General features: G+C 42.0%; 1 protein-coding gene across 1 annotated transcript in view; it reads left to right on the top strand.

Annotated features, from left to right (window-relative positions):
- The window catches only part of SPAG16 (sperm associated antigen 16), a 1,034,764-nt gene that overhangs the window by 70,375 nt on the left and 947,811 nt on the right, over positions 1-16,578 (top strand). Inside the window, exons 7-8 of the mRNA XM_044304163.1 lie at positions 2,693-2,810; positions 13,997-14,066. Of these exons, the coding sequence (XP_044160098.1) occupies positions 2,693-2,810; positions 13,997-14,066 (188 nt within the window). The remainder of the gene's footprint in view (positions 1-2,692; positions 2,811-13,996; positions 14,067-16,578) is intronic.

Raw genomic sequence — 16,578 nt, 5'->3', positions numbered from 1 at the left:
TAATGCTGTTTTAAATAAGGGGTTTTGCAACTTTTTTTTTTTTTTACGTCAAAAACTGGTGTAAAAATTTTCATAAATGAATCCCAAAATGTTTTTACAGATCTTGTAAATTTAGTCTCACTGCTGCTGTTTTCTTTTCCCCCCACTTCAAAAACTGAAATATCAGCAGTATAAGGCCTCATGCACACAGCCGTTGTTTTGGTCCGCATCCGTGCCGCAGTTTTAGAGGCTCGGATGCAGACCCATTCACTTCAATGGAGCCGCAAAAGATGCGGACAGCACTCCATGTGCAGTCCGCATCCAGTGCTCCGTTCCGTGGCCCCGCAAAAAAATAAAAATAAAATAACCTGTCCTATTCTTGTCCGCGATTTGCGGACAAGAATAGGCAGTTATATTAAAGGCTGTCCGTGCCGTTCCGCAATTTGCACATGGACGTCATCCGTGTTTTGCGGATCTGCGGTTTGCAAACTGCAAAACACACCGGTCGTGTCCATGAGGCCTAAATCGTGAGATAATGTTCATACGGTTTTTGATTGGGGTAGGGTATTTAGTTTCAGAATGTAAATGTAGATTATCCCTAGACAATGGGATAAAGATATGGTCAACACACTGTATTCTTTTAGGTTTCCTGAGTTTGGTGGTTGTCGCATCCTGAAAAATGTAGCTGTAAAATGTGAGGTCCGTTTTTTTTTTTTTTTTTTGGGCAAAGCTTGTTAGAACAGGTTTGATGGTTACTATTTTTAGAATATTTGTAAGCTTTTGTCCCACAGCTTTTTTATTTTATTTTTTAACTAAGTATTTAAATATACATTTTTCCATTGTAACAAAGTGTAACTGTCGGTTTTATTTAAAAAAAGGTGTAGGGCTGTGATGCCTAACCTCCGGCACTCAAGCTGTGGTAAAACTACAACTCTAAAGATGCACACTTCCTTGGCTGTTCTAAGAACTCCATAGAAATTAATAGAGCATGCTGTGAGTCGTAGTTTCACCACAGCTAGTGTTCCGGGAGGTTAGCCATCACTGGTGTAGGGACTGGGAGGGTAAAGAGTTTTGTAATATACTTTATTAGGGAAAAATGTTTCTTTCTTCTAGAAAACAGGGTCTAAAGAGTCGTCTTATCAATAACTGAGCAGTGCCAAGGAGACTCTAGTGCACATTTATTAAGACTGGCATTATAGACGACGGTCTCAATAAACCATCAAGCTGGCGGTGGATCATCCGCAGTTATGAGGAGGCGCCGCCAGTTCTAGATGTAAGGTCCCTTTCACACGAGCGAGTTTTCCGCGCGGGTGCAATGTGTGACGTGAACGCATAGCACCCGCACTGAATCCTGACCCATTCATTTCAATGGGTCTGTGTACATGAGTGTTGTTTTTCACGCATCAGTTCTGCGTTGTGTGAAAATCGCAGCATGTTCTATATTCTGCGTTTTTCACGCAGCCCTGGCCCCATAGAAGTGAATGGGGCTGCGTGAAAAACGCATTGCATCCGCAAGCAAGTGCAGGTGCGATGCGTTTTTCATTTATGGTTGCTAAGAGATGTTGTTTGTAAACATTCAGCTTTTTATCACGCGCGTGAAAAACGCATCAAAACGCATTGCACCCGCGCGGAAAAAACTGAACAACTAAACACAATCGCAGACAAAACTGACTGAACTTGCTTGCAAAATAGTGCGAGTTTCACTGAACGCACTCTGAACACATCCGGCCCCAATCCGCAACGCCCGTGTGAAACCAGCCTAAGATGGCTTCCTTGCTGTCTTACATTTAGACCTTTTTCTACTCCATAAAAAACAGGCATAGAAAAATGATAAATGAGACGGGCCCGTCTCCTTCCCCGTCCATGCCACTCCCACTTATGTAGACCTGGTGTCAGCGGGGAGAAGTCGCAGATTGCGGTGCAGCTAACCGTTGCGCAACAATCTGCTCCTGAAATATACCTAATTTAGTTGCATTTCAGCTTGATAAACGACCCTCTCTGTCTTCAGTCTTTAGTTCTACTGAGCGCTGAAGACTCCTTTATATAACAAGTCAGGAAGGTTCATGGGCAGTGATAATTAGGGCACATGTACATAGTCTGAGACTGGGGTAGTGACAAGAGACCGGCTGGAAACCTTTGTATACATAGGCGTCTTCAGTGCTCGGTAAAATGCTGAAGACAGATTCTCCTTAGCAACGCTTAGCTAGAGCTTTGCGAAGAAGACTCTTTTATAGTACAAAGAAACATTTTTCACAAGAATGTAGATTACAAAAAATGTTTTACATCCCTGTCCCTACACAATTTTGTTCTGTAATTTAGCAAATTATATATATATATATATATATATATATATATATATATATATATATATATATATATTTTTTTTTTTTATAGCTAGTGACCTATTCTGGCTGATAAAGAGAAGTTAAAAGAATATTGGAATTGTAGCAGAGCTTGCTGGTTTTTTACTATTGCTGTTAAGCCATTGATGTATTTGTTATACATAAAGTCTGTTCTAGAAGCGGTTTTGGGGTCACTTATGCAAATGTCTTGCAACCTATTACTGTACACAAGATATACACTAAATAATAATAATGTGAATAATGAGCCTTTACAAAGCTGATTTGAGTAATCACAGTGCTGTCTTCACTGCTGCATGCGTTCATGAAAGGTCACTTGGTTTATACGTCTGAATTCTTTTACTTTCTTCAAGGTTGAAGGCACATTATGCATCTTATGAACCATTGCTGAAACAGCTACATGAAAAATACCAAACAGTCCTGCGGCAAAAGATGCTGACCAGTCTAGAGAGGGACCGAGCTGTTGGAGAGGTGATGACTTTGTTCTATTAATTGCTCTTGAGAAAATGTAATGAATTTAAAGGCGCTATGGGCTTTTAAATAGTGATTGCAAGTCTTTTGTGGTCCCTTCTGAGGTTCCCAGCAGTCTGGCCTGTACCAATCCCTATCGACAAGAACCCCTTCAAATGGGAGCTATACTTTTATGTAAATGAGGGAAAGATAAGTAAATATATACAGTATGCTGATGTAGCTTGCCAGTAGGCAGTCTATTAAAATGTGTTGATCTCAGCAAGTCCTGCTACAGGGGAGGAATTGAGTGCTGACAAACTCCTGTGTGGTTGAGATACATGGGATACATTCATAGAACTTCATGTGTATCCAGCTCATATAGAAAATATTGTACAGAGGTGTTTGACAGTTTATGAACGCATCAGAATTTACTATATTTACATCAGATTTTCACACAAGTCCTAAAAGTGGATAAAGATAACCAAATCATACTAATAACTCGAAACTATTAGAATTAGTCATTTATTTATTGAGGAAAATTATCTAAATCGCATGTCTGTGAAGTTGCAAAAGTATGTGAACTTTAGGATTAGCAGAATTTGAAGGTGAAATTAAGTGTTTTCAATAACTGATGACAATCGGGTTTGAGTTGGTGACCTGTTGTATTTAAAGATTTAGCATAGACTGATCATCACAACATTTCCTTTTTGTTATAATGGGGGGGGGGGGGGGATGAGGAGATTTCTGAGGACCTCAGAAGAAGAGTTGTTCATGCTCATCAGGCTGGAAAAGCTTACGAAACTACAGTATCTCTAAAGAGTTTGGACTCCACCAGTCCACAGTCAGACAGATTGTCAGGACTATTACCCTTCCCCAGGAGTGGTTGACCAACAAAGATCATGCCAAAAGTAAGACAAGGGAACCCAAGGTAACCTCTAAGCAACTAAAGGCCTTTCTCACGTTAGCCAATGTTAATGTTCATGAGTCCACTATCAGAATGTCTGTACTATACTTCTGTATTATACCAGCAAATTTTTAAGGAAAATGTCAGGACGTCTATCTGTGAGCTGAATCTCAAGAGAATGTGGGTCATGCAGCAAGATGATCAATGACCCTAGGCACATAAGCTGTTGTACCAAAAGATGATTAAAGACTAATACATTTTTGGAATATCCAAATCAAAGTACTTTTAATCCAATAAAAATGTGAAAGGACCTGAAGCGAGCCGTTCATGGAAGGAAACCCACCAACATTAAAGCTATTTTGAATGGATTAGTGAATTAAATTCCACCAAGTTGATGTGCAGGACTTATCAACAATTACTGTCATTACAGGGGGGTCCACATACTTTTGCTGCTCACAGAAATATTATACTAGACGTTGTTCCTCAATAAAAAAAGACTAAGTCTAATATATTTGAATTATATGTTTGATTTGGTTATCTACTTTTAGGACTTAGTTCAAATTTATGCAAAAATTTTGACAAATTGTGAATGGTTCACAAACTTTCAAACACCACTGTATGTAAATAATGGGAGAAGATTTGTTCTTGGAATAGATTGAAAACACAGTTTATATTACACAGAAGTATATAACGCTTTGGATGGTAACCAATAAATTAATTTCTCCGCATTTGTGCTACTACAGTTGCAGCGAGTATTCTGTACTATACTGCACTTCTTGGGTCCTAAGGTGTGTAGTGTCCTGCACCGGAAGACCAGTTATCACTATAGATCAACTGATCAGTTGTTTTGTTTCCCTCTACATTTTAGATGCACCATATGTTGAAAATATGCAATATTTTTATATATTATCTGCACCATAACTTTCTCTAAGGGTATTTTCAAATGTTGCACATGTCCACAATTTTCTGAAATAACAGCATAAACGCTGCGGTTTTTGCCACCACAACCTGTGCAACGTTCTCTCAATGTTTGAACATTGCCTGATACAGTAGAATGACATCCATTTACTCGGGCAAATAGTTTGGCAGTTCTTCATATGATTTTTAATTCCAGTGCAGCCAGTTAAATTGTACCCAAAGAAAGCTGTAAAATCCTTGTGTGAGGATGATTTTATTTGGGCTATATGTCTTACTCTTTACCTTGCCAAGGTACGTCCATTCCACATTCCAAAGTGTATGGACATTGAGCACCTGCCTGACCCAGATCCTGCCCGATTTTAATGCAGTTTGACTAAACTATGTCCTTCTGAAAGGCAATCCTATACAAAATAATAATCTAATAATAATAATCTTTATTTATATAGCGCCAACATATTTCGCAGCACTTTACAATCACGCGGTTCAAGTACAAACAGTCTTTTTTGTTTTTAGGGAGCGCCTAAAACTGTGGATGTTAGTTGGAAGCCATTAGCTGAATGAGGAGCACGAGTAGGATAGTAGATAGAGATGTAGGGGGTGCAGCACTGTGGAGAGCTTTGTAGGTGAAAATGAGAAGTTTAAATTTAAATTAAATCCTGTACTGAATGGGTAACTAGTGCAGTGACAGGCACCGAAGGGAGGCATCGGGGTAGCGGTTAGACAGATGAATCTGTCTGCTGCGTTCAGGATAGATTGGTGAGGGGGAGGCCAATTTACTAACTAGTTACAGTAATCAAGACTGGAATGGATCAGGGCAACAATGAGAGATTTTGTTGTTTCCAGAGTAAGAAATAGGCGGATTCTAGAGAGGTTTTTGAGGTGCAGGCGGCATGAGCGTGCAAGAGATTGAATATAGGGGGTAATGATAGATCAGTGTCAAACATAACACGGGTCAGCGGGCGTGCTGCCTAGGTGTGATTATAGTGCCACACACGGAGATGGAGATATCCGGTTTAGGTAGGTTAGTAGATGGAGAAAACACCAGTGGTTCAGTTTTTGAAAGATTTGGTTTCAAATGGAGACACAACATGTTGATAAAGACAGAGGACAGACAGTCACTGGTGTACTGTAGTACAGCAGGGGTGATGTGACGGTAAGAAGTATATAGTTGGGTGTTGTAGGCATAGAGATGGTACTTAAAGAGGACATTTCATGGGTCCATACTTTATTAACTAAGTAGCAGGACATACTGTATAGGGCATACATGGGGGATGTCCCTGCACTTACTATTATTCCTAGGTGCCTCTCCATTCGCCCTCTGTGGCCCCCGTTAAATTCTCCTGCACTGTATGCTAAGTAGTGGCATCGGCGCAATGGGGAGGAGGCACCAGCTTTTCTCCCTGGCTGTAGCGCTGTCCAATCGCTGCACAGAGCGTCACAGCCAGGGAGTAAAAAAAAAAATCACGTTCTCCGCTGCGATTGGACATTGCTACAGCCAGGGGAGAAGGAACGCCCAGGGAGAACAGCTGGTGTCTTCTCCCCATTACTCCCATGCTATTATTTAGCATACAGCGTGGGAGAATGTAACGGGGGGCCACAGCGGGTGAACGGAGCGGCGCCCAGTAATAATAGTAAGTGCAGGGACATCCACCCCCATGTATGCCCTACATGTCCTGCTACTTATATAATAAAGTATGGACCCATGAAAGGTCCTCTTTAAAACCAAATCTGCTGAGTACGTCCAATAGGGGCTGTGTAGAGGGGGGGAAAAAGAGGAGTGGACCTAGGACAGAACCCTGAGGAACGCCAACAGCAAGAGGGAGAGGAGGGGAAGTAGAGCCATTGAATGATACACTGAAGAAGCGGCCAGAGAGGAAAAACACAAAAGGCACAAACCAATTATTAAAACAATAACTTTTTATTTCTAATATTAGAGAGAACTATATGAAACCCATCCTTCAAAACCCGATAAAAGAAGTGGTAATAGTCTGTGTGAGGCAGTAACAGGCCTCATATATATATTAGAGGAGATGTATGGTATGATTTGCTGTGTGTTCCCCACGATCACCTGGCCTGAGGTGAGGCCAGGTGCGATAATCACTTGGGGATAAAGCAATCCTTAGTGTGTGAGAGGAAGAGTTAGGCCCCAGGGAACAGACCTGCAGCGGCTCTGTGTGGTCCCAGCCAGGAGGGCTGGGGGGGCCACAAGGCTGAGGAAGCCTGAGAGAGAAGAGAAATGAGAAGGACGGCTGCAGAGGCTTTGTCTGGTTCCAGCCAGGAGGGCTGGGGGGCCACAAGGCTGAGGAAGCCTGAGTTTGGGGGGGACCCAGCAACACCTGAAGGAGAGGTTGTATCTTTCTTTCAAATTTCTGTTTATTGAGGTTACAGCGTTATTGGTAAACAATGCACAAAGAGAATGAGGCAACATGCCCCAGGATCATTAGAGCAGTAGACTTATGTATAAAGGTATAAACAGCATTACATATAGGACAATAGCTGCTACAGACAGTGGTCCTGTTACATCAAGATGAACATAATATGATCGATACTACAACCGTCAAATGGGTGAGTTGTATAGAACATTATGGATTAGGGATTTGGGGTGACCTCTGGTTCTTCTGAATCCACAGCTCCCAAGTGACTAAATATTTGTCGTGTGACAAGGATTCCCAACTGATTAACTCCTCAAATCTACAAATTTCCTGAACTTTATCTTTCCACATCTGCAAAGTAGGAGCCCGTTCAGAAAGCCAGTTAAGAGGGATGAGCAGTTTAGCCGCAGCTATTAGGTGGGAGAGTAAGGAGTGCTTGCTAAGGGGACAGTGTAAATCTGGCTAGTTTAAGAGGACAGCTCTGGGCGTTAGAGTCGTGCCAGCTGGGCATTACTTTTTAATCTCGTTAGCCATGTTGTTCCAAAACGGACGAATCCCAGGCCATGACCACCATATGTGCAGAGCCGTGCCCCTGTTTGTATGGCCCCTCCAACAATTCTCAGATTCTGAGGGAAACCTTTTGCTCAACACGTCTGGGGTACGGTACCACTTAGTTATCAGTTTGAAAGCATTTTCCTGAGTTGTTATGCAACGGGAGAAGCCATGTGAGTGACTGAGAATCCTATCTACCTCTGATTCGGTGAAGCTTACTCCGAGATCAGTTTCACACTGTCTTATGAAAGAGGGCTTCGCTACCCTCTTAGCTACTAGTAATTTGTTGTACAATAGGGAGACCAGTTTTTGTCTGAGTGAGGGAGATTGTATAATGGTGTCGTACCAAGACGGAACGTACTCTTTTTGTGCCTTAGCCAAATATTCCCCACAGATGTTACTGAAGTGAAGATAGTGTAAGTGTGACCACTTGCTCATATTATAAGATTCTCTTAAATATTTTAACTTACATTGCCTTTCAATACATCTCCCACAGCCGCGTTGCCGAAACTGGACCACAAGTTAGGATCATCTCTATAATCCTCATGTAGATAATAAGGAACCAAGCGGATGGGCATGAATGGAGAGGGTCCTTGGGGGAGTTCTAGCAGAGGAAATTCACAGTTCCAGGCACTGCAGATGCCCTGGAATGAAGGGTTAGTTTTAGAGCCAAAAGTGTCTACAGAAGAAGGGGTTGCCCATAGCCTAGCCAACTCGGACGGGCTCCATGTGCTGCTAACTATGAGGCAGCCCAATTTGCTAGAGTAGGGATTTAGTATTTTGGAGTGTATTCGCATTAGATTGGCTAGGTAATAGTTCTGTATGTCTGGTAACGCAAAACTCCCTCTAGAACCTGGTTGGGAGAGGAGATTGTAGGACACACGAGGTCTACTATTTCTCCAAATAAAGGATAAAGAGAGTCTACGTACTTGTAGCAAGTATAATTTGGGTAGGGAGATTGACAGGGTCTGAAGGAGGTAAAGCAGTTTAGGGAGAACGTATGTCTTTAATAGTTTTTTCCTGCCTATCCATGAAAGGTAGGGTATTTTTAAATCCTTCAATTATAGACGAATGTCAGATAAAAGGGTGGAATAGTTTAAATGAAATAGTTTGCTGGGGTCCTTAGTTACATTAACACCTAAGTATTTAATATTGGAAGATGCCCACTTGAAGGGAAAGGTGGTGGACAAGGAGGAAATGATAGTTGGGACATTAATTCTTATGGCCGAGCATTTGGGGAGGTTTATTTTAAAATTTGACAGGTATCCAAAATCATGTAATAGTTTTAAGATCTCTGGGAAGGCGGTAATTGGACCTGACAGAATCAGCAACATATCGTCGGCAAATGCTGCCATCGAATGCTGCATAGAACCAATTTTTACACCTTTGATGTTTTCATTTTGCCTGATGGCTTAAAAAGGAGCTTCAAGGCAAAGTATAAAGATGGTAGGGAACAGTGGGCAGCCCTGGCTAGTGCCATTGGAGATGTTAAAATGAGGGGAAAGTATGCCATTTACCCGCACTCTTGTGTGGGGGGCGGAGTACAGGGACAGCACCGCTCCCACAAACTTAGGATGGAATCCAAGTCTGTATAGGGTAGCCTCCATAAATCTCCAATCTACTCTGTCAAAAGCCTTCTCGGCGTCTGTGCTCAGCAGAGTAAGGCTACTATTAGTAGGCAGAGTGTGCTGTATTAACATCTGGACTCTGAAGGTGCTATCCCTGCACTGCCTTCCCCCAACAAAGCCAAATGGGGCAATTCTGTGTGCCAATAACTTGGCCCATAACTTGGTGTCTGTGTTTAAGAGGGTTATAGGTCTGTAGTTTGAGGGGTATTCGGGGTCTTTGTTTGGTTTTGGCAGGATCACTATATGGGCCTCTAACGCTTGTTTGGCAGATGAAGACCCCTCAAGCAATGAGTTAAAGTATGTCACCAAATGTGGGCCTAATATAAGGAAAAACTTTTTATAATATATGATCGGTAGACCATCGGGGCCCGGGCTCTTCCCCAAAGGGGTGGAGTTTAGTATTTTTTGTACTTCGGGGAGGGTGATAGGAGAGATCAGGGACACACTGTCTTTCTGAGATAATGCTTGCTAGTAGATTAGGAGAAGAAAATAACTTATTTGTTAGATCTTTCCTGTCTCAAATGGAATCTAGGGACTCATCATCTCTGATATTGTATAAGGATGTATATAAAAACCTTGGCTATGCTTTGGACATCTGATACTAATTCCCCTTTGTCACTAGGCATCCTGGTTATATAGGACTGTTCAGTTCGTTTTTTGAGAAGGGCCGACATCAGTCTGTTCCCTTTGTTCCCATGAGCGTATTGTTTGTGTCAGATTTTTACATAAGCCTTGGCAGCTTTTATGTTTAATAAATCTTTTAGATCACTCCTGAGAGCTAACGGGGAATTTAAGTCCTTGACTGCTAGGGATCTTTTGTGCGTCTGCTCCAGGAGCGCAATTTAGGATAGTAAAGAGTGTAGACGCGCTTCACGTACTTTCTTTAAGTGAGAGCCTAATGCTATAAATTCGCCGCGTATAACTGATTTATGAGCTTCCCAGACTGAAGCTGGGGAGGCTTCAGATCCAGCATTAAATGTAAAATAGTTAGTCAATGCGTTAGTTAAAGGGAACCCTGTCACTAGGATTTTGTGTATAGAGCTGAGGACATGGGCTGCCAGATGGCTGCTAGCACATCTGCAATACCCAGTCCCCATAGCTCTGTGTGCTTTTATTGTGTAAAAAAAACGATTTGATACATATGCAAATTAACCTGAGATGAGTCCTGTCCCTGACTCATCTCACATACGGGACTCATCTCGGGTTCATTTGCATATGTATCAAATCGTTTTTTTTACACAATAAAAGCACACAGAGCTATGGGGACTGGATATTGCAGATGTGCTAGCGCCCATCTAGCAGCCCATGTCCTCAGCTCTATACACGAAATCCCGGTGACAGGTTCCCTTTAAGGAGTCAGTCTTTGCTTGAGTGTCCAAAAGTGTAGGATTAAGTGACCAAGTCCATTCCCTACCAGAGACCCCTAGGACAGTAATGGAGAAGGACACCGGGGTGTGATCCGAAATAGTGATACCGTGGATTTCCACGCTATGTATATGTGGCAACAACCAATCTGATATGAGCAATAATCAAGTTGTTGATAGGACTTATGCGGGTGTGAGTAATAAGAGTAATCTCTTCTATCAGCGTGTAGGGATCTCCAAACATCAGATACACGCATACTTCTAATTTTACCAAGTATTGCCCCTCAATGCCCCGTAGGAGATCGCGGACCTGCAAGTGGATGCATCTAAGAGAGGGTTGAGGGTTAGATTAAAATCTCCACCCATTATCAATATTCCAGAGGAAAATATGGATATTTTATGCAAAATGTTGTTTAGCCATTTAGAAGTATTGCTATTAGGGGTGTAAAGGTTATAGGGTGACCTCCACACCTCCTAGCTTGCCTTTTAGGAGCAGATACCTCCCCTCGGGGTCCGCAATCTCCGCGAGAACACAGAAGGGAACACTCTTGTGCACACCAATGCTAACACCCCTAGCTGAAGCAGAGACATAGCAGGAATGATACCATGTTTGAAAGGAGGAACGGGCCAGGTTAGGAATCTGGCCGTTCTTAAAGTGCGTTTCTTGTAACATTGCTATCTGTGTCTTGCCTGTTCTTAAGATCTGAAAAATGTGACTTCTTTTGATAGGGTTGTTGCACCCATTCATGTTGAAAGTAGTCACATTTTCTTTTAGCCATACTATATATATGTAGGACTCAAAAAGCTGTGTCACATGTTCTATGATCCAACATTAAGAACCAAACATTAACTGTAAGGAACAAATAAAACCAAAGGGATTCGAAAGTGTGCATTCTGACTTTGTACAGAAATGGGTGGATAGGGGAGAGCACTGACATGTGTTAGCCTAATCTGCCCAAGCCTCCAATAAGTAGGCCCATTGCTTGAATGATAAAGGGAATGAACCAACCTAGGGGGTGAGAGGTCATAAAAGTATTATCTAATGTAACAAAAGGGGCCTAGGCCCCTAACATTTGTCTACAGGTAGAGCGAAGTAGGTAAGAGGAGCAAAAGGACAAGGTGGGGGGGTTAAGTGACAGATTATCGACAAAAGGACCTCTACGGGAGGAACAGATTAAGAGGATACCAACAAATATAGGGGTGTTACCCGTTCAATCATTTGAGTCCATCTGGTAGGGCCCGTTGTGTCTTCTGTTCTTCTGCCTCTTCACAGTGGACCACTTGGAAGGGACTTGAAGCGGAGGTAAAAGGAGCGGTTGTATCAATAGTGTGAGACAGCGCACCAAAGACGGCATATAGCTTCAATTCAACATTTATTTTACCAGTGGTACAATCTCAGAGTTACATTTATTGCTTATTGCCACCTTTCGGGCCTAGTTTGGTGCCCTTTATCAAGCTATCAAGCTAGAAATGCAAAAACAAGGGATATATATCAATACAAATATTCAAAAAATTCAGAACATTAATCATAATATACAGTATTTCATCCATAACATAAGGAAAAATATAGTATGTCCGTGTGGGTAAATATAATGGAAAAACATGATTTGAATGAGAAAGAAACTGAAAATTTAAAGTTACATGATTGGAAAACATGACCATATGTACTAAATAACATGGTTACAGGAAATGGTTTCAGACGCAATCTCAAGAGTGGCTTAACAAATGGATTGGAACAAGTGGCCAAAGAGGATAGTATCAGTTGGCCTGGATGCTTACAGAGGGTTGTAATGACTTTGATATAAGTACTAGGTCAGCTGAGTAGTATCATAATACAAATAAGAAATTGACAGGCTAGAGTAACCTTTTAGAGTTAATATATTATATTTAGGTCAAATATGATAGGAGTGTTGGTGGTGCCCATAATAAGTTATAATACGTAAAATCCAATCGCACACAAGCCAGATGTAACCAGTATAGTAGTGCAGTATATATGCAGTAATGTTAGGCTGCCATGGAGTCAAAAAAGTATACGACCCAACCAAGCGTGTTGCTAAGAATAAAGTTAAGTGAATAGGAGCATTGGTGATGCCTTACCTGGGAAGGCCGGGTGTCCGAATTCCACGGCTTGATAAGGGGCCCGAAACGTCGCAATAAATGTAACTCTGAGATTGTACCAATGGTAAAATAAATGTTGAATTGAAGCTTTATGCCGTCTTTGGTGTGCTGTCTCCACACTATTGATACAAGTTATTTATAGACATCTTGGGTGGAAGGAGTCGGAGGGGACGTGCACCCACAAAAGCCACTGATAAGACGTGTGCTGAGGTCCTGTTGTGATTAGAACCTGAAGGAGAGGTGTCGCATGGTCAGACTCAGGAGGACTGCTGGACCATATATCCCCAAGGTATTTCGCTATTTCCACCAGGAGGACTGGTGGGTTGCACTGGTCACAGTTAGGAGGCTGTCTGACCGAAGCCGAATACTGCAGTGTGAACACTGAGCTAGAGGTGGGTTAGGGAGACTTCTTTATAGTGAGTGCCTAGCCGGGCAAGTGTTTGTTGTTTTGTGTTGATGTAACTGTGATTTGAAGCTGCAACTTCATGGTGCCGAGTGAGGCCAAACTTGGAAGTATGATGTGCTGTGTGACAAATAAAGCACTGATTGAGCTTGAAAACCCCCTGTTTGATGAGTAGTCCGTCATTGCAGACCCCTGAGAGAGAGAGCGATCCCTTAAACCTGAGAGGATGGATATGCGTGGACTTTACTAAGTAACTGGTCAATTGTCTCACAAGCCTTGGTCATGAATAAGAAACTGATGCATCAATTCATGTAAAAATTGGAACAACCTTATCTGTTCATGATGAACTGTTCCACAATTATCCACATGGAGTCCAGTCATTCTTCCAATTCATCCAAACAAAAGGGGGCACATACTGTACATTGATGCACCAATCTTTTAAGTCTGACCAAGCCTTGTCAGGTGATGGACCAGTTAGTAAATGTCCACACACATGATTCCTTGGACCGTGAATGAATCTCACTGTTAATGGTGACGGGATATTGCCACTTCTTTTATGTCCAATGTTTTGAAGGATGGAGTTATATTTTATTTCTAATGCTAGAAGTAAAAGTTATGATTTTATAATTGGTTTATGTCTTTTTGTATATGATTGCTTAACCCAGCATCCATCTTGAATGTAGCGATTTTAAGACTTTTCTTTTTCCTGACATTTACCTTCTGGAAGGCGGTTTCCCAAGTCATACTTTACCCTTCCCTTTGCCGTTTTAGAAAGCTATTTTCCGGAAGATGGTAAGTGCATATATAGGCAAAGCACATCCAACTGATAGATGAGAAAATACCATATTTCCTTCATCTTAGTCTATGAGATGTCTCAGAAGCTGGAAACGGATTTTTTCCAATTATGTTTTGTTCAAAATCCTAATATAGATGTGATTTTCTTTCCAGGTGACTGGTCTGCAAGCTACCTTAAAGAATATGGAATCTGGACATAAAGTTGATCTCCTTGTCAAAAAGGGTATCTGTCTGTCTGTTTGACCTTTTACTGATGTTTTAATAAATACTTGTATTTTCATAACAGCAACTTTTGTTAGAGCTATGCTTTCTGTTCCTGTTATTCCTCCGGGAAATGTATGATTAAATTGACAACTGTGTGTTAACAAGAAAATATGAACCCCACCTCTCCCCATCCCAATGACAAACAACTGGGGCCACTTCCTGTCTATGCTGTCCACTGGTCAAAGTAGGTGGCTTTTACAATTGGTTGTTGCCGATTTGTAGTCGCGGCTAATTGGTTCTGACTGTGCCAGACACATTCCTTTGACAAGTGGAATAGTAATCGGTTGTCAATTTTATTCTTTACGTTTCTAAAAGGAATAACAGAGGGGCACCCCAAATCAGAGCTCTAAGGTAAGGTGCTCCAGAAGTGTTATTTATCAGGAATTCAGGTATCTACTAAAGTAGATGTGTCAGGACTGGCGACAAGTCCTATTTAAGGACCCCCTGGATCATACAAAGCATCTACATTGCAGTAACATAACTACAGAGCTCACACTTCCTAATGTGAATTCTGAGATCTTCTTCACCTGTCTAAGGTACATGTCCTGTTTACAGTGTAGACTTAAACAGGACCTGTGGCCTCTCCTGACATGTCTGTTATAGTAACTGCTTGCATCCCCTTTGTAATAATAGCATCTATTGTTTTGACTTTATCTCGTACAATTAGTTTTGTATTCCTTCCAGAAGTTTTGATTGAATTGCTGGCAGTTTTCTAGTTAGGTTATGTTGGCATACAAAATTGCAGTTTATACTACTTTCTATGGAATAGGATATGGCACTACATCATAAGTTTACGTAACAGTCAATATAATTGATATTTTTTAATGTTCATTTTCTCACTTGAATACATTCTTTCCTATTTTGATTTAAAATTAACTTCCAGCAGGAGCTTATGAGCTTGTTGCATTCAGTTACTGATCTCAGTGTATAACAGTATGCAGTAAGCTGCTGAGCTCCCTCTAGTGGTGTCTGCAGGCAGCCAGCATTTTATCCCTTTAAAGCAGTTGTCCAGCAGGGCAAAATATTTTTTCAAATTGCACAAAGTTGGTAAAAAAATACAAGAATCTGATATTGCTTCACTGATTCCTGTCCTGATGCTTACTGGTCTCTACATCCTGATCACATCTCAAAATGTCAGAAACCAATCATTTGCTGAGACGGGGGAACCCCTGTGACCATTTTGCATCTAAAAGTGACATTGTGACCGTGCTAGTCACGACCACCCCAGTTTAAATCAGATTTATGACCGCCAGGACGCCCCAGCAGGGAGAAAAGCCCAACCGAGTGTGGACCGTGACAGAGGGGAGATACAGAATTACCCAAACAGTCATCCTGGACACCCCTTATTTTTTGCTGCCACTACGTTCGTGAGTCATCGACTTTGTAATTGTAGGGATAGGGGTTCAGACCACTCACAGATCAGCCCCGGTCCCCCGCTACAAGCTAATACCAATCGAGTCATAAAACAGTTATGTCTCTAGTATCAGTCTACTATAAGACAGGTAGGTCTCTTCAAGGCGTACGGGTGCTTCGTTGCAGTGTGGCTTAGAGCGATAAGAGAGAGACAATTTAAAAGATATAAAGATATAATTTACTTTAAGTAACACAGAAGTGAAACAAACAATGCATACAGAGATTTACAGAAAAGGATCACAATAGCAAGCTGGGAAGCATGTGGAAAATAAACGGAAAAAAATAGAAATTACTATCTTGGACTTTGCCTATGCAAAATCCAGGCACAAAACTTAAGTTCCAACGGACAGCCTATTGGCGATGTGACCACAGGGCAAAAAGCTCTCCTCTCTTATTGCGCACAGACTTTTATGCCCCATTTTGTGGGAGGGTAAGGGGGGTTGGCCCAGCCAATCGCTGGCCAAGGGCTGCACGGTGGGTGTTCCTAAAGAAGGATTTGGGAGGGCTTGCTCGCCCCTCCCTGCTGCTGGCCAGGCCAGTTTTCCCTAATTTTACAAACAATGGCCCATAACTTTGCCGGCGTAATAAATATGACTAGGTGACTAGTAACCAGTTTCCCAGTCTGAGAAGACCCCAGAGCTGCCAAGTTTGGACTCTCCCGGTTCCTCTGGGTGAGAGGTGCATTTTGAGTGTACCTACATTTTTGTCATAATTCCATATAGCCCAAATATGCTTTTTGGGGTTCTCAGAGCACGGTTCACATGTCTCTCCTTATGCGCTCCCCCATCCCAGCTCTCTCTGCTTCTGATGTGTAAATTGACCAGGCTGCAGAGAGGGGGAAACTAGCATGTGTTTAACTTTCGTGGCTTCAAAGCGGCCAGGAGACACATGGTCTGGTTTTGTCCCTTGAAGCTGTCCGAGGTGTGAGGTGATCTCAGCAGGGGGTGATTAGAGTCTGTGGTCTACAAAGGGCTACAGGAACGGCCGGATATGGACGCCCTGTTCCCTGGCTAAGGTGGAACTCTGCTGTGGCTAGAAGGGGGTCCTATTTTAAACTG

This window comes from Bufo gargarizans, chromosome 8, assembly GCF_014858855.1.
Source record: "Bufo gargarizans isolate SCDJY-AF-19 chromosome 8, ASM1485885v1, whole genome shotgun sequence".
NCBI classification, from domain to species: domain Eukaryota; kingdom Metazoa; phylum Chordata; class Amphibia; order Anura; family Bufonidae; genus Bufo; species Bufo gargarizans.
The sequence above is the reverse complement of the archived record's forward strand: the minus strand, read 5'-3'. Positions and strand labels throughout refer to the sequence as shown.